The 23,557-nt window shown below is 32.3% G+C and overlaps 1 protein-coding gene across 4 annotated transcripts in view; it reads right to left on the bottom strand.

Moving 5' to 3' along the window:
• The window catches only part of Kif2a (kinesin family member 2A), a 56,932-nt gene that overhangs the window by 10,034 nt on the left and 23,341 nt on the right, over window positions 1–23,557 (bottom strand). Inside the window, exons 2-17 of one of the 4 annotated variants that reach the window (XM_047555127.1) lie at window positions 20,980–21,074; window positions 20,003–20,122; window positions 15,998–16,052; window positions 14,553–14,675; window positions 13,876–13,976; window positions 12,115–12,210; window positions 10,538–10,592; window positions 9,638–9,800; window positions 6,707–6,797; window positions 6,508–6,571; window positions 5,908–5,999; window positions 5,457–5,599; window positions 4,910–5,114; window positions 4,054–4,164; window positions 3,463–3,530; window positions 364–477 (exon numbers count right to left, since the gene is read on the bottom strand). In XM_047555127.1, the coding sequence (XP_047411083.1) occupies window positions 364–477; window positions 3,463–3,530; window positions 4,054–4,164; window positions 4,910–5,114; window positions 5,457–5,599; window positions 5,908–5,999; window positions 6,508–6,571; window positions 6,707–6,797; window positions 9,638–9,800; window positions 10,538–10,592; window positions 12,115–12,210; window positions 13,876–13,976; window positions 14,553–14,675; window positions 15,998–16,052; window positions 20,003–20,122; window positions 20,980–21,074 (1,696 nt within the window). The remainder of the gene's footprint in view (window positions 1–363; window positions 478–3,462; window positions 3,531–4,053; window positions 4,165–4,909; window positions 5,115–5,456; window positions 5,600–5,907; window positions 6,000–6,507; window positions 6,572–6,706; window positions 6,798–9,637; window positions 9,801–10,537; window positions 10,593–12,114; window positions 12,211–13,875; window positions 13,977–14,552; window positions 14,676–15,997; window positions 16,053–20,002; window positions 20,123–20,979; window positions 21,075–23,557) is intronic. The other 3 variants (XM_047555128.1, XM_047555129.1, XM_047555130.1) reach the window with 3 other exon arrangements.

Below are 23,557 nucleotides of genomic sequence, written 5' to 3'. Positions count from 1 at the left end.
TCTAATAGGAACCTTTCATTTCCTTGCAGACAAGGAAATTTATAAGATCACAAAGAATACAGGTAAACTATTCCTTTGTAATTAAGACAATTTATCTTTTAAGGGTAAATATGCAAAAGTGACATCATCCTTGAAAAAATGAGGGGAAATAGGAAGCCTGAATTCTAAACCAACATTTCAAAGCAAATAAACTCAACAGGACATAAAAATGCAGATCATGCAGTACAACCAGCACCTGCCAAATGAAATGAAAATGAAAAATAATATGGCTCAGGACAAAAGAAGCAAATGAAATGTTTATATATAGAAAAATTAAAAAAAAAAAAAAACTATTAAACATCTTATGTATAGAATGAAGTAGACCTGGTAATTGAAGGAGAAAAGTCGTCATACTCATAAGAAGGAGAAAGATCAGGGCGACTGCCACTACCCTGTGAGAAGGGAATGTCTGATGGACTAATTCCAAACTCCTTTACTCTGCAGCACCAAAACAGCAATAAATTAAAAGAAAATGCTCTTGTAAACACAGCAATGTACATTTCAAGTTTTCATTTCAGTTTTATTTAGAAAAGATTATCAACATTGCTCTAACAATGTATTTAGAGTATCAATGTTAACTTTTTGAACTTCTTAGTCCTACTGATCCCTTACTCAAAAGACCTAACTAAAATCCTCCCTTTACTTTTCTAATAACACTTGACATTTATCTACACACCACCAAATTTTTTTTTTTTTTTTTTTTAGGGGGGAGGAGGGCTACTGGGCTACCTCTGAGCTACATCCCCAGCTCCAGGACACTACCTAAATCCTGAAATATCCTTTATTTAAACTACATGATCACTCATTCTTATGTTGTTAGTAGCATGAATATTTTGCTTATTAGTATTAATAAGTTCCTACTGCTTTTGTAGACTTTCTCAAAAAGGACACAAGTTAGTCCTAATGCCTAAAGTCATTTATCGTCACAAAATAACTTCTGCTTCTACATCTAGAATGCTATTAGCTATGAAAAATTATTCATCTAACTGAAAAAACACTCAGTGTTTTGTGGTTCTTGATTCAGATGAAGAATCCTAATGGAATTTAAGTTGTTTTTGCTAATGTTTGGATTCCACCCCAAGGTATCTCCTTATGTGTGTGCAAATATTCCAAAATTCAAAAAATTCCAAAATCTGATATACTATTGATCTCAAAACATTTCAGGTAAGGGGTATTCAACCTATATAGCACCTTCATATTAGGGGGAATCCTTGGCAGTCTAACATTTTAAAACATAAAGGATTTTTGTTTTAATTCTATAACATGGCAAGAATCTACCACACTAAGGTGCTCCCCACCTCTCCATGAATAATTTTTCAATAAGCAGCATTTAAAATTAATGATAAAAATCCTATATGCTAAAAAAATTAATTACAAAAAATTATTTCGTTGCACAGTAAGTTTACAGCTAGGAGTTAATTCGAACTATAAAAGGCATTAAATTTTGAAATAAAGTTCTATTAATATTTTTAAAGTAGCTACTATATTTTAATACCTTTTTACAAGAGATTAATAGGTTTAGAATTTCCAGTGTTTATTACTACCATTTAGAATTTCCTTAACTGAAACAAAACACAAAAGAACAAAATGCATGATCCAGACACAGATTCTATGTTGCTCAAGGACATATTCATAGGTAGTAAAACTTTGTATGTATATATGTATGTATGTATTTGTTTTTAATTTATTTGTCAGTACTGGGAATTGAACCCAGTCGGTTTTTATTTTTGATACAGGATCTCACTAAATTGCTGAGGCTGGCTTTGTAATTATAATCCTGTTGCCTTGGCTGAGTCGCTGGGATTATAGGCCTTTGCCATCCCTCATGGCTTAAAATTATTTTTAAAAGAAGAAAAGTCATGCAGTGAGCTATGCCTATGATCCCAGTGACTGGGGAGACTGAGATAGGAGGATTGCAATTTGAGACCAGTCTTGTAAACTTAGTGAGGCCTCTCCAAAATAAAAAGGGTTGGGAATGTAGCTCAATGGTAGAGCACTCCAGGGTTCAATCTCTAGAACCAAAAATAAATAAGTAAATAAAACTAAAGAGAGAAAAAGGCAAAGAAAAAAAAAAAGTTGGGCATAATAGAGGATCTTAAGTATGAGCCCAGTTAAGGATAACCTACAAAGATCCAATCGCCAAAAACAGGTAAAAAGAAATATGAGAAAATGATTCCAAGAAGTCTGAACAATGGTTATCTATGGTGAGAAATCAATAAGTTCAGCAAGTTACTTAAGAGTTTTTGTAATCAGAAGGATGAATACATGGAGAATGTTTTAAGGGGTTGGTGATATTCTAATTCCTAATATAATGCCAAAATTTTCATCTTACAAGTATTCATTATTTTATTCATTTATGTTTTAGGTAGTTTTTATGCACATGTATTTCATATTTTAAGAAAAGACTGAAAATAAAATTTCCATTATGATTAAAACGAACAAGACATATTTTAGTCAAGCAAAATTAAGACAATCTTCACATTAGAAAGAGTTCATAAAGAGGAATCTTATCTCTACATCAAAATCATAAATGTAACGGTGATGACAGAAATTTAAAACTATGTAATCAGTCATTTTAAAAAAGAGCAACGGGGGATCCACAGAATAAATATGCCTATTCATCTCTCAGCGGCATTTCATGACTCCAAGAAATAAACTGCTTTAACAGACTATGATGCATTTTGTCCTTCTGTAATGACTCAGTTGTTTATTAAAGTTGGACACATTACTGACACAAATAATAAAATATAAATCATACAGAACACCAGAAAGACTATCACTTGTTACTCAAACTATATATTTCTTATATATAACATGTAATATCATCAGGAATAATTTTCAGCCTATGGTAAAACAAAGAAATATAGACTGTTCCTGTAGCTTTCACTTTGTAGTCTCAAGAAGAAAAACTTGCATGATTTAAGTGTAGTAAAATATGAAATATAACTTTTTGAAATGGAAAAACAATCATGTAGTACAGAAAGGTCAATTTTACTAAAAATATCAGCTGCTTCTCTAACTACACAACACCTTTCCACTCATTTTTAGAACTTGAAAAACTGATTCTAAATATTATCACCTTGAAGAATAAATGGCCAGGCAAAAAGTGGCAAACATCTGCAGTTTCGGCAACTTGGGGGATTGAGGCAGTAGGATCACAAATTCAAGGCCAGCCTCAGCAATTTTGTGAGGCCGTAAGCAACTTGTCTTAAAATAAAAAACAAAAAGGGATGGGGATGTAGAATTCAGTGGTAAAGTGCCCCAGCTTAAATCCTCAGTACCAAAAAAATACAAAACAAGAATAAATCTGTAAAAATTTTTTTAAGAACAATGTACTATAATCTGCCCTACAATAAGATCATATTCACACTGCTCTATTTTAGAATTAGAATTCAAATTTCAGAGTACAGAACCATCTCATACCTATTTGCGTATCTTAATGTATTAAGAGTATTTTCACAGGATGCCATTCCTGGAGATATTGTGGCAATCTACGCAGGGGGGAAAAAGGCAAAGATAAAATGTCATAAATAATCAAGACAATTATTCTGAAAAATAGCTCATTTACATCTAATCTTAAATGGTTATTTAAAAATTTGCTTGCTATCTTATACCCATAATCACATAATAATTATAAAGTACAGTTAAAATATAAACAATTCTCTGAAGGCACTAGGAAATAATCAAAATCCAGCAGAAAATGAAGGTGAACAGAAGAAACAATACTAAGTGACTGCTCCCTCCCATTTTTTGTAATAGCATTTTGCCAGAGGATAAGCCCTGCTGCTGTCACATAGGATAACCAAAACCTAACAAAGTATTCATTCACGATATATATGAGATAACTCAGATGCTAGAATTAATACAGTCCATTCTATCAGACTGGCAGGGACACATCTTAAATATCAACTCTATCTAGGATTCAAATGATTGCAACTAATGTATATTAAAATTTTCATAGATATTGTATAGTAATTCCTTCAGGATAAAATGAAACAACAAAAATAAACTTACCATGCAGGTACGAGAGTTTTCACCTATGAATGAATCTCTTAACACCTGAGTGAGTTTACTTGCTCGGAAAGGAGTATGAGGTTTATTTCTACCTAAGGCTCTGATGCACTCCTGAAAATTAAGAAAGCAAGTCTCACAAATTAAGACTTTCTTATAAAAAGTGATCTTAAGTAACATATTTTATGATAAGCCATATGTAAGGTCTGATGAGCTCTGAAAATTCTAACAGTTTCACAGTACTGTAAAAATGTTCCCATGAATGCTAACTCAAGAAAAAGACCAAAAACAAACAAACAAAAAAAGCACAAAACTTACTTCATTGTAATTTCAAAAAATACTTCTGGAAACAACGACTAGTGTTTAAATGTGACAGGAAATAGGAAAACAATGTTAAAATTTTAAAGCGGCATTATGTAATAAAAAAAATACGGAAACACTTTACTGTAAATCTTTCCAACCTCTGCTTTTCTAGTGAAGGAAAAGATATAATTCTGGTCAGACTTTCTGAAAACCATTACAAATTTTCTTTTGAGAAACTTATTTCTTAACTCAATTCTATGGTTCCTTGCCCTTCCCAAGAAAAAATATAAGAGGTGAAGGCCTTTTAGAATTTAACTAGGCAGCCTCAGAATTGAATTGGTGTGCCAACTCACATACCCTTTTATCCCACCTAAAAACAATGAATCATGGGTATAAGGAAAAAATTCTAAATACAATAAAATCTATAACTGCAAACCATAACAACCAAAATTTGAAAACATGTTTTTATTGGAAAAAGTAAGTACTATTATTTGGCAACTCAGTAAATAAAATTAAAAAGTAATGGACCTTTCATAATTAAATGTATTTAACTTACCTTGAGTGCTAAAAGGCTTTTATTAATTTCAGCACCTTCAAGCCTAGTTTGTCTGTCTGCACTGGAAGTATCAGCTCCTCTTTCATTTCCAGCCAAATCAATGAGAGAAAACTTGCCATGTAGTTTTCCTTTCCTTCGAAGAATAATCTGAAACACTGCATGGCTCCGAGATGAATGTGCATTTGCCGAAGTTTGACCAGATGTTCTATCGTGTGATTAAAGACATGTTGACACATTAAAATTTCAATTTACATGTTAACATGATATTTTCATTTTAAAAAAGCAACAATCTATTTAGCCAGATTTTATAATTTAAATACAGAAATGATACTGTTAAAAATTAAATGTCACCAAATTGATACAACTTTATCCAGTTTTTCCCAATTATAGTGTGGTATTAACTTCATAGATAGCACTTAAGTCTCCAAGTAACAAAAGTTTTTAAGAACAATGATTTTTACTTCAAACATGCAATGGATAACCTCCCTACTTTGTGTTTATGTGATAGTTAGCTAAAACTGAAGTTTCCCTTTCTTAATGTATTTACCTGCAACTGTTGCCTATATCAATGAGTTTCAGTACATCTTCAACACATTTGACCTCCCGTTCCTGTAATCCCACCACTTGAACCTGCTGTTTTCCATCTTCTAGAACTCTTAATTTTGTTTTCCTATTTAGCAAGTCAAATACCTATGAAAAATCATATCCATTTTAGAAAACTAGCTTTAAAATAAAAAGAAGCAGTACAACAACAAATCACTCAGAGAGGAAAATAATAACTATTATTAGAATAATAATGCTCAACGTATTGAGAGATTCAAAAGACATTTTAAAAACCTCAAGACAAATTCTAACAAATTCCAAATACATATAAAGTTTGTGATGGTAGTTCTAAAGCAACATGAATATGCTCAATGACACTGAATTGCAAATTAAATTGGTTATAATGTATTTTCAATTTTAAAACATAAAAAAATTTTTAAAAAGTTCCCACATACCTTTCCACTATAAATTTCAAAAAAGGTTGCATATACTTGAAGTTCTAGCTTCTTATAGTTTGGCTTCTTTAGCATTAAAAAGACATCTCGAGCTATCAAGAATTTCATGAACAGAAAATTGTTAAGACGCAATTTAAATGTTCTATTTGTAGAGGAATCAGTTAATCTTTACCTAGGATCATAGCATCAATACTAAAACTGAAAACTAAACGAAATATTAATTTGATAAAAAAATACTGTAACAGAAGTGACTCTCCACATTCTATAAGAGAATGCTACTACTTATAAATAACATAAAATTATGTATAGTTGGTCAAAAAAAGTCATTCTTATAACTGTACCAAACAGAAAATTTTTATAATTCAGTCATTCAACAATTTACACCAATCTCCTACAATGTGCCAGATTACAACAAAAATATAATCAGTATTTTTGTAACCAATCGTTTAAATCTTATGGCAGTTTTCAATCTGACAACCTATTGGCATAATGTACATTAAGCATAGCATTAGAGTTGCTGGACAGTATTTTACAGCTTTCTTTAAAAACCACCTGAATAACATCCAAGTATTACAAATTACACACAAAAAGGGCACTTACCTGCTAATGCATAAATTCCTTTAGAACAATCTTGGTTCTTTCCTGAAAAGTCACCACCCATAGTCTTTATTTTGAAAAGAAAATAAATAATAATAGACATTATTCAGGAATAAATCTTAAGAATTTGGACTACAGAATTAAGTTATAAGGAAAAGAAATGTAGTACTGCACTGGGATTAAATTTTAACAAATTACTTACATGAGTTTTTCCACTTCCAGTCTGCCCATAAGCAAAGCATGTAGCCATTCCCCTTTCAAATATAGTTTCTACTAGTGGTCTAGCAGTAAACCTTAAAAATAAAAAGCATCAGTTAAGAGTGTATCACAAATACTTAAGCAAATAACTAAAAATAGTACTAAACAATATAAAGCATATGGCAAGATTTTAAACAACTCTCTTAAAAATTTTTAAAAACCATGTTAGAATTCCTCAAAGCTTATTTATTTATTTATTTATTTATTTTGTACCAGGGATTGAACTCAGAGGCACTTAACCACTGAGCCACATCCTCAACCCTTTTTTGCATTTTACTTAGAGACAGGGTCTCACTGAGTTGCTTAGGGTCTCACTAATTTGCTCAGGCTGACTTTGAATTGCGGATCCTCCTGCCTCAGCCTTCCAAGTCACTGGGATTACAAGCATGCACCACTGTGCCCAGTTTCAAAGCTTTTAATGTATAATTTCAAGCAATAATTCCAAAATAAACAATGGTGGCAGTAATAAAGCACATATAATGAAAATAAAAAATAATCAATTACAAGTTTAACACAAACAATATAAAGAGTGATGGTCTTAATAGAGAAGGGCTAATAGGAGAAAAAAAATGCAAAAACATTATCTTTAGACCCTCTAGGTAGGCAGTAAAACAATGATTACCTTTAATCTGGGCAAGTACTTTATACAGGGGGGTAAAGAAACATAAAAAACTTATAGGACACTGAGTTCTGAGCTAACAGTTTTGAATCAGGACAATAATATCTAAATACATGCCTCAGATTGTTTCTCAAACATATTGCTAAAATCCACTATTAAGAGTTAAATAAAAAGGTAGGGAAGCTGGAGATATAAATCAGTTGGAAGCATCACCTAGCATGTGTGAGATCCTATGTTTGATCTCTAGCACCACACACACACATAAAAAAATAACAAATATAAAACAATACAATGGTGAAGGATAAATACTTCCTCACCAAACAGAATTCTAAACAGCATGTCAGAAAATAAATCTACAAGTGAAACACTTTGTATAGCTCTGCTAAAACCTTTCAAGACAAAATTGGAAAAGGTACAAAATAAAAAGAAAAGGGAAAACTTCTGTTCAAAGAGAACTAGAAATGAATCTGAAGAGTGATCAGACCAAAAACAAAACAAACAAACAAAAATTCCTCAATCCACAAAAGCACGAGAGGGAGGATAAGTACTGATAATGTCAAAAGCATAAAATACAATGTGAAATATAGAATGTTTACGAAGTTTATCATACACAGAAACATGTTTATAATAATTGCTTGAAAACTATTATAAAAGACAAACAGCTTGGGTTGGGGTTGTGACTCAGTGGTAGAGCCCTTGCCTAGCATGTGTGAAGCACTGGGTTCAATCCTCAGCACCACATAAAAATAAATGAAAATAAAGGTATTGCATCCATCTACAACTAAAAAAATTAATTAATAAAAAAAATTTTTTAAGTCCAACAGGCTTAAATTTATGAGGTAGAGGTAGGAAGGAAATGAGGAAAGAATTTAGTTGTAGATGGATGCAATACCTTTATTTTCATTTATTTTTATGTGGTGCTGAGGATTGAACCCAGTGCTTCACTTGATGAATGGATAAAGAAACTGTGGCATATTTATACAATGGAATATTACTCCGCAATGAAGAATGATAAAATTATAGCATTTGTAGGCAAATGGTCGAAATTGGAGAATATCATGCTAAGTGAGATAAGCCAGTCTCAAAAAACTAAAGGACGAATGATCTCGCTGATAAGCGGATGAGGACATATAATGGGGGGCGGGAGGGGCTAGCATTAGGTTTAGGGTTAGGTTTAGAGTTAGGCTAAGGAGAGCGGTAAGAATGAAGGAAAGAAGGACTGTGTAGAGGGAAAAGAGGGGTGGGAGGGGTGGAAGGGGTGGGGGGGAGGGGAAAAATAAAATAAACATCATTACCCTATGTAAATGTAAAAAAAAATAAAAAAATAAAAAAAAATAAAGTAAAAAAAAAAAAGAAAGCTAAAAAACAATTTGCTATTACAATTCCATTTTTAAACATATTCTTCCCAATATATCTAGCATTAACATGTTCTTTAACTTTCTTCATTTTAGAACTGAACTCCCAGTTTACTGGCTTAAGATCAATGAAATTAGTCTTAACCATATTTCATATGTAGTGACGCTTTCAATTCTAAAGATTCCTGTTAACTCTGCTTTTTAAGTGCCAAGAAAAGATGGTGAATTCAAGCAATTACAAAGCAATTCTATATAGAATAGCAAGAGTGCTAAAACTGATGTTACAGTTACTAGAAACTACCTGTTTCCAAACTGATAAAGATCTACATTTAAATGAGGGATATTCGTGTATATAATTTTGAATTGTTTATAAGTTGAATACACAAACATAAACTCATATTAAAACCATATCCCCCAAAAAAACTACCCACAAGTTTTAAGATGATAATATTAAGCAAATGTTGAGTAGAAGATTTACAGAATGTTTTTACTGTAAGTGGCAATATGCGCTAAATAAAGACTTAAATTCTGATTACTGTATAACAACAGGTATTTCAAATTTATTTCCTACTGCAGGGATTAAAATGTAAAAATTAAAGGTTCTCTTCATACTACATTTCATTCCTAAAGGTTATATTAATGTTTTCCAGAAATTTCTTCTGTGCGTTATGTGTGTGTGTGGGGGGGGGGTAACACAGTAAGTTTATTAGCAGTTGGCAAGGAAAAATATATTTGGGCGAAAGCATTAAATATAACAAGCATTAGTACCCATTACGTTTATTACATTTTCTTTTTTTACACTCAGAATGAAAAAGCACATTACAGTTCTATAGTTTCAGGGTGGTGGTGAACACACGTACAGCATAGGAACAAGATTCTGATTCAAAACAAATTTACCTACCTGTAAACCATTTCATTAGGAGCTGAGTCATCAAAGGCATAATCAAAACGAAACGTTTGGTTTTCTAGGTACCTTGTTAAATCTACTTTTTGTTTGGGTTCATGTACCATCACAACATCTTTACTGGGGATTGTGATTACATCAAGATCTTTCATCTGAGTTTCTAGAAGATGAAAATCAATGCCCATTAATTTTAATAGCATTTAAATTAACATACCTAAGTAGCAAGATTTTTGTGGCAGAAAGGGGGCCATACTGAACACAGGGGCACTCTACCATTGAGTTACATCCTTTTTATTGTATTTTGAGACAGTCTCACTATATTGCCCAGGCTGACCTCACACTTGTGATCCTTCTGAGTCAAACCTCCTGAGTCCCTGGCACTGCAACCAGCTTAAGTAGGAAGAATTTAGATAAAAGAGTAAAATTTGTAAAAATTTAAAAAATATTCCATAAAATGCCATTCAAGTTACTCAATAATTCAAGACTAGTTCAACAACAGATTAAAAGAATCAAGATTTCTGTGAAGCAAGAACCAGAAATGGTTTGGGGTTTTTTTTTTGTACCTGGGATTGAATCCAAAGGTTCAATCCTCAATTCTTTTTATTATTTTATTTTTTAAGACAGGATCTTATTAAGTTGCCTAGGGCCTCACTAAGTTGCTGAGGCTGGCCTCCTGTCTTAGCCTACTTTGTTGAATGGATTATAGGCATGCACCACCGCACCATTTACGGAGAGGTGACAAACCAATAGGTATAGTCATACAAATCTGCATAATAGTTAACATACAAATGAAATGATTTACATTTAACTTTTCCAAACCAATTTGATTTGCACTATTATTGAACTACATTACAAATAAGACAATTCAACTTTTATAGAGTTCATTAAGCACCATACCTTTTTTATTGAGTGGTCGTTTTCTTACACAAACACATATTCTATGTTCATCAATCTAGAAATAAAAAATGTTTTGTTTCAGTGATTATCAGTGGTATATAAAATGACGGAAAGTGAAACAATGTAATTTCCTCCAGCAGTTTTATAAATTTATAAGTAGCATAAGAGTAAAAAACAAATTAGCTTTGCATAAATTTTAATAGTTGTCAGGCACAATTATTTCTAAACTTCTGATTGTAATGGAAACTTGCTCATTGTCTTTTTTGGTAAACCATTACTTTAAATAATTTTGTACTATTCTTAGCATTAAGTTCATGTCGAGAAGGTGCCTTGTTCACTTCAAGATGAATTGTATACAACTAAAGTAAAATTTTTATTCTATCAAGTGGCATATTTTCAGGTTGATTAGAAGGGAAGATGTCTGCAAAGATTATTATAGGAAAAATGGATTCTCAAAAGAGCAAAATAATTCGAACAATTTCATAAATATGACAACTATTATGCACAAATATATTTTCATAAAACTCATTACATGCCTTCTTTAAATAATAATTAACACAAAGCAGGGATTGAAAGCCAGTAACATTTACTATCATCAGGCCCATTTCAGAAAATTGGTCAATTTGCCTGTTCTAAAACATGAGCTCAAGATGCAGGAGGTAAAACACATGAAGGAGTAGCAAGGACTAAAACATATGGGATACAAATGCTGTGAACAATCTGATTAAATCCTATATAATACATAAGCCTAACACAAATGTATTTTTTGTAAGCAACACATTCTATATATGCTAGGTCAGATGGATTATTTTTCATATTACTCATAAAATTATTTTCTGTGCAACAAATTCTCACTCCCCAATAGGAAAGGAGTAGTAAGACTACAGAAATTTTTTTTTTTTTTTTTTTTTTTTTGGGGTACTGGGGATTGAACTCAGGGGTACTTTATCACTCAGCCACATCCCCAGCCCTATTTTGTATTTTATTTAGAGACAGGGTCTCATTGAGTTGCTTAGCACCTCACCATTGCTGAGGCTGGCTTTGAACTCGCAATCCTCCTGTCTCAGCCTCCTGAGCTGCTAGGATTACAGGTGTGCACCACCACGCCCGGCTACAGGATTTTTGGTTCCACTACAGTCCCTCAACAACCATCATTTACTGTTGAAGTCAGAATAATGTTTATTTTAAAATAACAAATAATAAAATGGAATGAGGGTGGACTCTACAGTCTAAGCCAAAGAGAAAATAAGCTTATAAATGAAACCAACATACAAGTGATGGTCAGAAGGAAACCGATTCTTCTTATGTCACTACATCAACTATTGCTCTGCCTTCCAAAGACAGGCTTCTCTTTGAAAAAGGACATATCTATGGGCAGCACCACTAGTACTTAAAATTATGGGAGATGAACAGAAAAGTAGATTTTTTTATTTTCTTCTTAAAATATGGGAATATGAGCCCCCATAAGGAAAAATCATTTAGCTAAATATAATATGAACTTAGCAGTTATCAATACACTTTTTTTATTGATAGCACAAACAGTCCCACAACAATAGTTTAAAACAAAAGAATCTTACGGGATCGGCTGTTGTTAATGGTCTATAATCCAAACTTCCTCTAAAGTCTCTGATCATACACATAATTTCATAATTTGGATTTGTAGCATCAACATCCTATCAGAAGACAAATAATTTGCCATTTATTATAATAATGCTGTATTTGTTAAATATGTTACATGGTTTAAAAATTTCAATTAAGAGTATCATTTGTCATAACTAAGACCAAACTTAAACCACAAATGTGATCTGATAGTTTCAGAGTTCAGGTTTATTACATTCCGATCACTTCCATAGTAAAAATACAATTCTATTAGTAAGCATACATCCTTTTTAACTCCAAAGAATCCTCCTTAAAATCACCTTTAGCTATATGCCAAAAATCATGTTATATACTTAATCCTACAAATTGGAGAAAAAAAATAGCACACAATAAAAAAACAATGACAAAGACTCTAAAGTTGAAATACTAGAAAAACTCATACTTAGATTCAAATTCTTCTTCTAAGAGATTCAAATTCTTCCAAGTGATTCATCTAGTATTTCAGCAAAGTGGAATATGAATTCATTTAGATTCATGTCCTATATTTGTTGAGTCTTTAAAAATAATTTTTAAAAAAACTCTTAAGACATTATAAAACAGCTGAAAAGCAACAGGACATAAACTTAAAAAGAACCAAAAGCTAAGATAATTTTTTTTAAACAAATCATCAAATGCTACCCATGATTTACCTTTTTGCTTCAAAATGGCAAAAGTTCAGATTTTTACAAACAGCAAGTCAACAGCCACTCTTCACCATGAATAATAAATGACTGAATATTTAAGTCAGATATTTTTTTCACATACCATATTCAGATTTGCTTTGAATGTAAATTTTGGAACTGTTATTGAAACCCACTTTCATTTAACCTTCTAGGAAAATAATACCAACTATGTCAACTGCGAAAAAGAATGTGAAGTTAAAAACGAACAGAGAAATACAAACATATTATGAAGTATACAAAGAAAACACCAGGTGGCATCTCTGCTAAGTATCAGTAACTATCTGTTTTGCATATTTATTTCAAAATTCAACTAGATATTCTCAGGTAATTTTCAGGCATAAGGCGATTTATTCAAGTTGAATATTGTACTGGGTTCTCAATTTTACAACACAATATATGAACTGACAATCTAATATCATTTGAAAATACTACTAAATAAACAACCTGGTGTTTTTTGTAGGAAACAAATTCTTAAGACTACAATAGATATAAACAAGCACAATAGAAGAGTTACAGGTTTAACAACAAAATTTCTAACACAAAGACCTATAATGGGATAAAAGACCAGTTTCCTCCATTGCTATTAAAAAGTTTTAGTACTGTTTGAAGGACAAAAAGGACACAAGTAGAGACTCATTCTCAATACTTAGAATAAATTGAAACACCAAGTTTAACTCATTTCACTATGCCATAGAGAACTTAACCATGGAAAATCAATAATGAAATTTATAGTACAATCATGTACCTTCTTGGGTTATTTTTTCAAATGTATTTGTAGATCTTCTTAAAATCAAAAGACCATTAGTAGTCAATGTAACATACACATTAGAATTCAGCAGAATAAAAATCTGTTATGGCAATTTATTATCACAAAAGCTTGTATTATTCCTTAATATCAGTTTAAGGAACATTCTAAATATCTAAAATGAACAACTCTATTATTTTTTCACAAGTCAATCACTTTCACTGATATAGTTTAATCTTTGGCTGGAAACAAAATATGTGTCTGTTACAAACCTGGGCTCTTTTTTCTCTAAGTTCTTGCTGTTGCAATCTCCTTTTTTCTCGTTTTTCTTGTAGTTTTTCCACTTCTTTCACACAATTAGATTTTCTACGTGCTGAAAGAAAAAGATGAGCTGCAGAAGTATAGTTTTCTTTTTAGAATACTGTACTTACAGAAAATTATGAATAATCTCATCACATAGAAAAAAAATATACATAATGACAAGGCATGCAATGCCAATAACACCTATGAGAGTTTTAATTATGAGCTGCTTTAACAATGCTAGGAACAGGACAAAATACAAAACAGAGTCAAGAAAAATGACTCAAACATATTGATACATGTCATCTCTTGGTTAAAAATCACAGATCTTTCAATTGAAAGTACTGAGAAGCATAAGACTTTCTCCTTCAAGGCCTTGACACGTTATCATTCAGCCAGAATTGTATATTCAAAGCAATTGAAGAAACTGTTATAATCTCACTTATAAAATTTCTATAAAATATACATTTAAAAATCCCATTAACAGACTAAAGTTGTAAAAAAAAAAAAAATTCAATTTCTAGAGTGGTAAAATGAAATCTGCAATTAAGCTTATAAATAGACTTTACCATTTGGGAACTTATAAGAATGACCAAGAGAGAAAACATGTATGCCAAAAATGACTGATCCTTGATACTGATTTACATACAAGGAGGTCCAAATTCCTTTTTTGCAGCTTGAACTGGAGATATATCTGAAACACTACCATTCTGTTGTGCAGAGGAAGACTGTTCAGGAAGTTGACTAGGCCGTGCACGTGCAGAACCAACCACTATAAATAAAAGAAATTTTAAATTCAGAACAAAAAATTATTAAAAGCTAACTTTCGTAAAATAAACATACAAAACAAACAAACAAACAACAAAAACCCTGATTCTTAAATGTTACATTTAGCAAATTATTGAAGTTTTCTACTTATGGGTATAAACAATATAAAATAATGACTTATGTTCAATAAACTGACACTGCTAAAAAAATTTTTTCAAATTAATAATGTGCAAAGCAGCTTCCACCAATGTAATTTTAGTTATAAAATTCAATCTGAATAATTTACATAAAAACCAAAGGCAAATTTGATTTTTTAATAATTGTTTTGAAAGTATGTGCAAACCTCTCCATGTCAACATTTCAGACTACAAAGGAACTTCCCTTAAATATGTGTACAAAATATAAATTTTAAACGTTTTATTGTTTTGAATTAAAAAGTAAAAAGGAACATGAAATTAAGTACAAAAAGCACATTTTACAAAGAAATATAAATTTTCACAAAACTCAAAGGATAATGTTTAAAAGGACTTTCCCCTCTACCTCTCTTCTGATACTCTGGCCCATGCTATCCCAGTATGCACATATACAGTAACTATCACAAATAGTCATTCAAAACTGCTGAACGGTAGAAATGAAATTAATTATGCTTTTCATTTCCTGTCTGAGAGCATATGAAAGACTTAAATTTAACTACAATTTACACCTGCTCAGATTTTTCTTCTACTAACTCCCATGCTAACCATTATACTTTGTAGAAACCTCTTAGCCAGTAATTAACATAAACATTTTAATCATCAAAATCAGCTGACTCCTTCCCCATTCCTTCTTTCTTATAATGCTCTCCTCAATTTTGCAAAATTATTATTTTTTAATATATTTTTAGATATCAATGGACCTTTATTTTATTTATGTATTTATATGCGGTGCTGAGAATCCAATCCACTGCCTCATGCTAGTGCATGCTAGGCAAGCGCTCTACCACTGAGCTATAACTCCAGCCCAAATTTGTAAAATTATTGCGATGACTACAAAATCATATATTTCATGGGGTTTTTATTCATTACATCCTTTAAATCTTATTAAAAATATTATTGACATTATTATATTAGGAAATCAGGAAAGAACCAACTTTAAAATTAGACACATATATGTGTGAGACCCTAGGTTCAACCCCAGCACCAAGAAGAAAGGGGGGCAGGAGACAAAAACAAACGCCATGCAAACTTTAAATGAATAATATCAAGGTAATATTTGTTTTTTATTTACCTTGCCAAGTCCTTACTAAATGGTCAATAGGCAGGATTAAGAGACAAAATTTTACTTTACCTCTATTATCTCTTGGAGGAGGGTCATTCTTAATAGATGCCACAGTTCGTCGATTCTATAAAAAAAGATGTTCATTATATTTTTTTCTCTTCACTTCTCAGATACAGATTAAGATGTCAGCTTCTTTTAACAGAATCAAACTATGCAAACAGTAATGTAAAACTAAATGGAGAAAACCTATAATGAATTCTTATGATTATCAATATTCAAGTTCCCATATATGAAATATTCCTTTCCATCAACACTCCCAAATTATTAGGGAATTAACATGAGCAAGGCACTGCTCTTAGGACTTTATATATGTATTAATTCACTTGATTTTACACAAACCTATAAAGTCATTATTATTGCTCTTCCCATCTTATAGACATGGAACTGAGGTAGAGAGGTTAGGTAACATTGTTACAATGTTATCTTGCCAAAACTATGTGGAGGTTGAGTACCCCTTATCCTAAAACTTGAGACAGAAGTGTTTCAAATTTCTTCATATTTCTGAATATCTACTACTACATAAAGAGATACCTTGGTGAGGGGAACCAAGTCTATACATCAAATTCATTTATATTTCATATACACTTTATATACAATACACATAGATCAAAGTAATTTCATACAATATTTTTGGTGGAACTGCATGTTGACTGTGACTCATCACACAAGATCAGGTATGAAATTTTCCATTTGTGGTATCATGTTTCCCATAAACTTTCAGATATTTAAGTATTTTGGATTCTGGGAATCAGTAAGTTCAATTTTGGGTATCAGGGACAATTAATAAAACACTAGCTTTAGATAGCTTAGAGCCCCTTGTTAAAATTAAATACTGAAATACTATGAAATATGTTTGTTGATTACCCTTAAAAGGTTTACTTACAAGTTTTGATAACTTGGATACTGCATAGATTAAGGGGAAAAAACTTTTGATTCTATTACTTATTTATTGAAGACTTCCTTTAATTCATTTCAAAAAGTATCAAATAATACAACTGTACTCAATCCTGGCTGCATATTCAGATGAGATGGATACTATTTGAAGGACAGCAATGCTAGTTAGGACCTCCTTTAAATAAAACTGAATCTCTCAGAGTGGGGCCCAGAAACTATCTAAAAATTTTCCAGATGATGCTAATGGTAAACAAAGGTTGCTAATGATATACCAAGAAAGATCCTCCAAGATTTAAGTTGAATATGAAAAACAGTTCATTTAGAAGTGGAAATTAATGACCTCTACACAGTGACTTTCAATAAGCTTAAGCTATGACTTATGTTTCATATGCAAAGTTTACAAAGCAGAATGCTTTGTTGCTATTATTGTCTCTACCATACTATACTTGGATGTTTATGTATGTCCTCTCTAAAATATTGAGTTCCTATAGGCTGAAAGCCATGTCACATTTATCTTTGTATTCTGTCCAGTCCAGTACCTGCACAATATAGATAAAAACATAAAAATAAAATCAATAAATGCCTTTTAAAAATTAAATACAAAGAACTGCAGATTCAATAATATTTGCAAGACAATGTGATTTTAAAAAATGTTGTATTTTCATACCAAGTTTTAACAGTAATGGAGTGAGGGAATGGAAGAGGAATTATTTTTAGTCATACTGAAAGTAATGTGCTTTTAGCTTTTATAAACTGCTAGGAAGATAAATTGCTAGGAAGGATATATCATGGTTTTAAAGTTTATCTTCACAGATAATACACAAGAAGTTTAAGTTATGCTCCTATCATTTCTCATCTTTATTATTTTTGATTCATTGTATACAAATGGAGTAAAACTTTCATTTCTCTGGTTGTATATGAAGTAGAGTCACACCATTTGTGTAATCATACATGTACAAAGGGTAATGATGTTTGTCTCATTCTATTATCTTTCCTTCCCCCCGCCCCTCCCAATCCCTCATTTCCTTCTACATAATCCATCCTTCTTCCATTCTTCCTTTACACACTCCCCCATTATGTATGATCATCCACTTATCAGAGAAATCAATTGGCCTTTGGTTTTTTGGGATTGGTTTATTTCACTTAGCATGATATTCTCCAGCTCCATCCATTTACCTGCAAATGTCATTTTACTCTTTTTTATGGCTGAATAATATTCCATTGTGTATATGCACCACAGTTTCTTTATCCATTCATCTATTAAAGGGCACTAAGTTTGGTTCTACAATCTAGCTGAGCTACTATGAACACTGATATAGTATGCTGAGTTTAAGTCCCTTGGGTATAGGCCAGGACTGGGACAGCTGGGTCAAATGGTGGTTCCATTCCAAGTTTTCTAAGGAATCTCCACACTGCTTTCCAGAGAGGCTATACCAATTTGCAACCCCATCCCCAATGTATGAGTATACCTTTTTCCTCACATCCTTGCCAATACCTATTGTTGCTTGAAACCTTGATAATAGTCATTCTGATTGGGGTAAGAGGGTAGGTTTTTTTTTTGTTTTTTTTTTTGTTTGTTTGTTTGTTTTTGTGGTGCTGAGGATAGAACCCAGGGCCTTGTGCTTGCAAGGCAAGCACTCTACCTACTGAGCTATCTCCCCAGCCCAAGAGGGTAGTTTTGATTTGCATTTCTCTTATTACAGAGATGTTGAACACTTTTTCATATATCTATTGATTGCTTGTAGCTCTTCTGTGAAGTGTCTGCTCATTTCCTTAGGCCATTTATTAATTGAGCTATTTGTATTATTGGTGTAAAGTTTTTTGAGTTCTTTATAAATTCTGGAGATCAGTGCTCTATATGAAGTGTGTGTGGCAAAGACTTTCTCCCACTCTGTAGGCTCTCTCTTCGCATTGTTGACTGTTTCTTTTGCTAAGAAAACGTTTTTTAGTTTGAATCTATTCCATTTATTGATTCCTGCTTTTATTTCTTGTGCTGTGGGAATCATGTTAAGGAAGTCTGATCCTAAGTCGACAAGATTTGGATCTATTTTTTCTTCTATTTGGTGCAGGGTCTCTGGTCTAATTCCTACATCCTTGAACCATTTAGAGTTGAGTTTTGTGCAGGGTGAGAGATAGGGGTTTAATTTCGTTTTGCTGCATATGGACTTCCAGTTTTCCCAGCATCATTTGTTGAACAGGCTATCTTTTCTCCATTGTATGTTTTTGGCACCTCTGTCTAGTATGAGATAACTGTTATTTATGTATGTTTGTCTCTGTGTCCTCTATTCTGTACCATTGGTCTACCTGTCTGCTTTGGTGCCAGTGCCATGCCATTTTTGTTATTATTGCTCTGTAGTATAGCTGAAGATCTGACATTGTGATACCTCCTGCTTTGCTCTTCCTGCTAAGGATTGCTTTAGCTATTCTGGATCTCTTATTCTTCCAAATGAATTTCATGATTGCTTTCTGTATTTCTATGCGGTACATCATTGGGATTTTATTTGGAATTGCATTGAATTTGTACAGCACTTTTGGTAGTATGGCCATTTTGACAATATTAATTCTGCCTGTCCAAGAACGTGGGAGATCTTTACATCGTCTAAGTTTTCTTTAATTTCTTTCTTTAGTGTTCTGTAGTTTTTACTGTAGAAGTCTTTCACCTCTTTTGTTAGATTGATTCCCAAGTATTTTTTTTTAAACTATTGTGAATGGGGTTATCTTACTTTAATATAAGTAGCAGAATCAACTTCATAAGACTATTAGGGTAGGTATTCATTACTCATAATAAAGTTATTTTTGTCAAAGTCATATGTGTTTATTCATTCAACAAACACAAATGGTTTTGACTTCAATGTTCTTTGAAGCTATTAGTCTCAGAAAAAATCCTAATTAGGCAAGGAATTTCTTTGCACTTATCTAATGATTATCAGAACTGTGAATTAGACAAATCCAATCCATGAAAGTGTGTGTTTTCCATGGATGTGGATGATGTGAATGATGGAAGGAACTTTTTTAAAAAAGTCAATTAATACTTTTAAAACATACTCACAGTCTACCAATTGCAGACCTGAAGACACACACATATACATATACTCCCTGTTATAAATTTTCATCACTAACCTTTACAATTTTGTTTACTTTGGCTGAAGATGTTGAAGGTGGAGGTATTTCTGGACTGGGTTCAATTTCTTCATCAGGTACAAGGTCGGGGTTAAGTGAAAAGATGCTCTCCAGATCAATCTGTTTAAAACACACATGTTATAAGAAGCTATTTTGATAATTAACCTTTTCTTTTTCAAATGATTTATACACAGTAAACAAATTATTTCAACATGAGTAGCATTGCTTTGCAAACTAGATTGTTTAGAATAATTCATGTTTTAAGTATCTCAAAAAACATTTTATTTAAATATTCAATTATATTTTCATAATTTATTTAATAGGTACTGATGGCCACTTAGGTTATGTGTAATTTTTTAACACTATCACCCATATGACCATATATCTGACTGTGTACTCACCACAACCCCAGCCCTTATTTTTGAGACAGGGTCTAAGTTGCTTAGGGTCTTTGCTAAGTTGCTGAGGCTGGCCTCTAACGTGGTTCTCCTGCTTCAGCCTCCAGAGTCTCTGCATATATACTATTGATTATGTGAACTGCTACTAGCACAGTGACCAACAAAACAACATAATTAACTTACGGCAATTTTGAAATTTTGTGAGCTGGGTTACAAATAATAAATTTTTATCTAATAATTAACAGGATATGTGCAATCATATAAGATATGTAAGAAAAACCTAGTTTTGAGTGAAAAAATTTAATCATTTGACAGTTTTTATGAAATGATAAAGAATACATGTGCTACATAAAAATAATATATTTTTGTTTTATTTCACATTCAGGATTTTTTTTATTTTTTGGTGGTATTGGACATTAACTCAGGGGCGGTTTACCACCGAGTTACACCCCCAGTCCTTGTGATCCTCCTGCCTCAGCTTCTGGAGTTGCTGGGATTATAGGTATGTGCTACCATGCCCAGCTACATTAAGAATCTTGATAGCAGGACTAGAAATAAAATTTAACCCAGTGATCATACCTCTTTCCCTTTCGTATCTCCATTTTCTATCCATTCAACAGTTACGCTTTCATTATCTTCGTTTAAAGATGTTACCATTGCTTGGTGTATTCGGCCTAAGCAGGAATAAAATGTACACTTTTAAAGCAACGAATAATGGTATTCTTAAATGTTGTCATATTATAATATGCAATTTTACACACACTATGCTGTCTTTCTTACAAGGGAGTTCCACAGACTCTCAGGATTGGGGATGGGTTTTGTCCACAAGGTCATAAAATCATCTGTTACTTGCTAAATGCAGAACTAGGGATACTGAATGAGAAAAAACACTTTATTTTCAGTATATCTGCTAAAGAGTTATGTAGTGACCCTGAATGCCTAGGATTTCATACTGTTAAACAGCTTTAATCATTAGAAAGTTTCCTGACTACATGTCAAAAATAACTGGGACACAGAAATGCAAAAGTTAATTTTTAATACTATTAAAAAATATTTTCACTTAAAAAACACATCGTACACTGTGCAACACTGTATATGCAATTTTACTGTGATGAAATTTTTAAAGAGAAAGGGAATTTGAGTCAAAAAAGGCTGGGAAATACTAATCTAAAATGTCCTCTTCTACACGTTGCCTCTAAATCTATCCTCCTTACTTTTCCTACACCAGTCTTTCCATATATAGAAACAGGATATTATAAATGCACTCAATTTTTCTCCAACTTAACAGGTTGAGCATCTTACCTATTAATAAGTACAGAAAAATAAACCCTTGGGGTCTCTAGAATTTACCTTAAAATAATTTGTATCTCTTTAAATATCTAAAAACAAATAAGACATCATTGTATTATATTAAGGAATATGATATCTTAAAAGATAATGGTGGCATTGTAAAAACATGATTAAGTAGTATGTATGACATTTCTGTCAATCACTACCTTTTTCTATGTTTATATAAAAATATGCAGAATAAATAATCTTGTAATAATTCAAATATTAAGGATGTAACCACAATTAATACACTGATGCTACTTTTCAAGTACAATTTAGTGGTTATCTCTTCATGATTATATATGTGTAAACAGACCTATTAATTCAAACATCTGCCTCGTATTATATAAAACAAATGTATTAGAATTTAACTTTAAGATTAATAATGCTTAGCACTTAAGATATAGAGGAATGGGTCTTATTGTTGGAATGTAAATGAAGGTGATTTGGAAATGTTTAACTTAGTAAGGAAAGTTAAATTCCCTATCTTTTTCTTGTACTACTATAATTTCTCCCAACCTGTTTCCAAATATTCTGTCCTTCAATCTGTTCTCCACACATCAAACAAAACATTCCTGGTTAAAAACTAATTCATATTATATTATTCCTTTGCTCAGAACCTTCTAATAGTTCCCCAACTCAGAGTAAACAAATCAATGGCTTTTTAATGATCTATACAAAAGCCCTACATAACCTGATACCTCATAAGTTGTGACCTCATTCATCTCCTTAGAGTAATTCTGGGGTAGGGGGACCCATCTCAGGTGAAGGACTTAAATGTGAAAAGCAAGAGAGTAAATAGTGCCACATACTGAGGTAAATGGACATTACAAGAAGAAAGTATTAGAGATAGGGAGATGATAAACCACAAAATTATTGGGAGGAATCAAAAGGAAGACGCTTAAAAAGAAATCAAATAATTCTTATTACAATTTGATTTGGAGAGAAGAAATTAGGTAAATAACCAAAAGTGGTTATGTGTCAGTTATAGCCCCTGAGAACTGAGACAAGAGCACAAGAGGAAGAAGAAAAAAGATTAGGCACAGAAAACTTTCAGACCATGATGCAGATCTGAAACCTATGAAAGCAAAGCTAAGAAGCAGCAAGACTGAGTAGAAAAATCCTCAGACCTAGATGTAGATCCATCAAAGTCTTGGGAGCCTTGCAGCAAAGACTGCCCACTATGAGTCCTGTACGAGACTTAAATCAACATGCCAAATTACCCATACCAAGCTCTGTTGCTGGCTAGAGACTTCCAAGACTTCAGTCCAAAAGATAAGGATCCTGAAGCTACTAACAAATGCATGCTAGCAGTTACTTATTCTTTCCAGAACTAAAGGAGAAGTTCTTTAGAACTTTGAGTTATGTCCATGCAGTGCATCTACACAGTTGCAAAAGGATATGAGTAGGAAAGAAAATGAGTTTAACTGATAGTAAAAATTAAAAGTGGACCTAGAGAGCCCTAAGAAGCCATGCAGGGGAAAACCTCATCACTATCACAATCTAGGAGGAGCTACCATTGCTGTATCAAGCCCTGCATCACCATCTCCACTGTATGAATAGTGGAGCTGAGACTCAGTAGGTAACACCATTAGCAGGAACAAGATTACTGCAACAAAAGTATCAGGAAAAATGAAAAGGATTTAATAGAAGACATTAATACGGTTTCATCACAGAAAGGAAGTTCCTGAGTCCAAGGAAGATGTGTTTGAACACCAGACTACTCTAAAGCAGGAATGGAGAGGTTACAGTGGAGGTTTTTGAAGAAAAAAGTATGCAGATGGGCCTGTGTGCAATCAGCAAGAGAATTACCACAATACTGAGAATG

This window comes from Sciurus carolinensis, chromosome 6 (assembly GCF_902686445.1).
Source record: "Sciurus carolinensis chromosome 6, mSciCar1.2, whole genome shotgun sequence".
In the NCBI taxonomy this organism is placed as follows: Eukaryota; Metazoa; Chordata; class Mammalia; order Rodentia; family Sciuridae; genus Sciurus; species Sciurus carolinensis.
The sequence above is the reverse complement of the archived record's forward strand: the minus strand, read 5'-3'. Positions and strand labels throughout refer to the sequence as shown.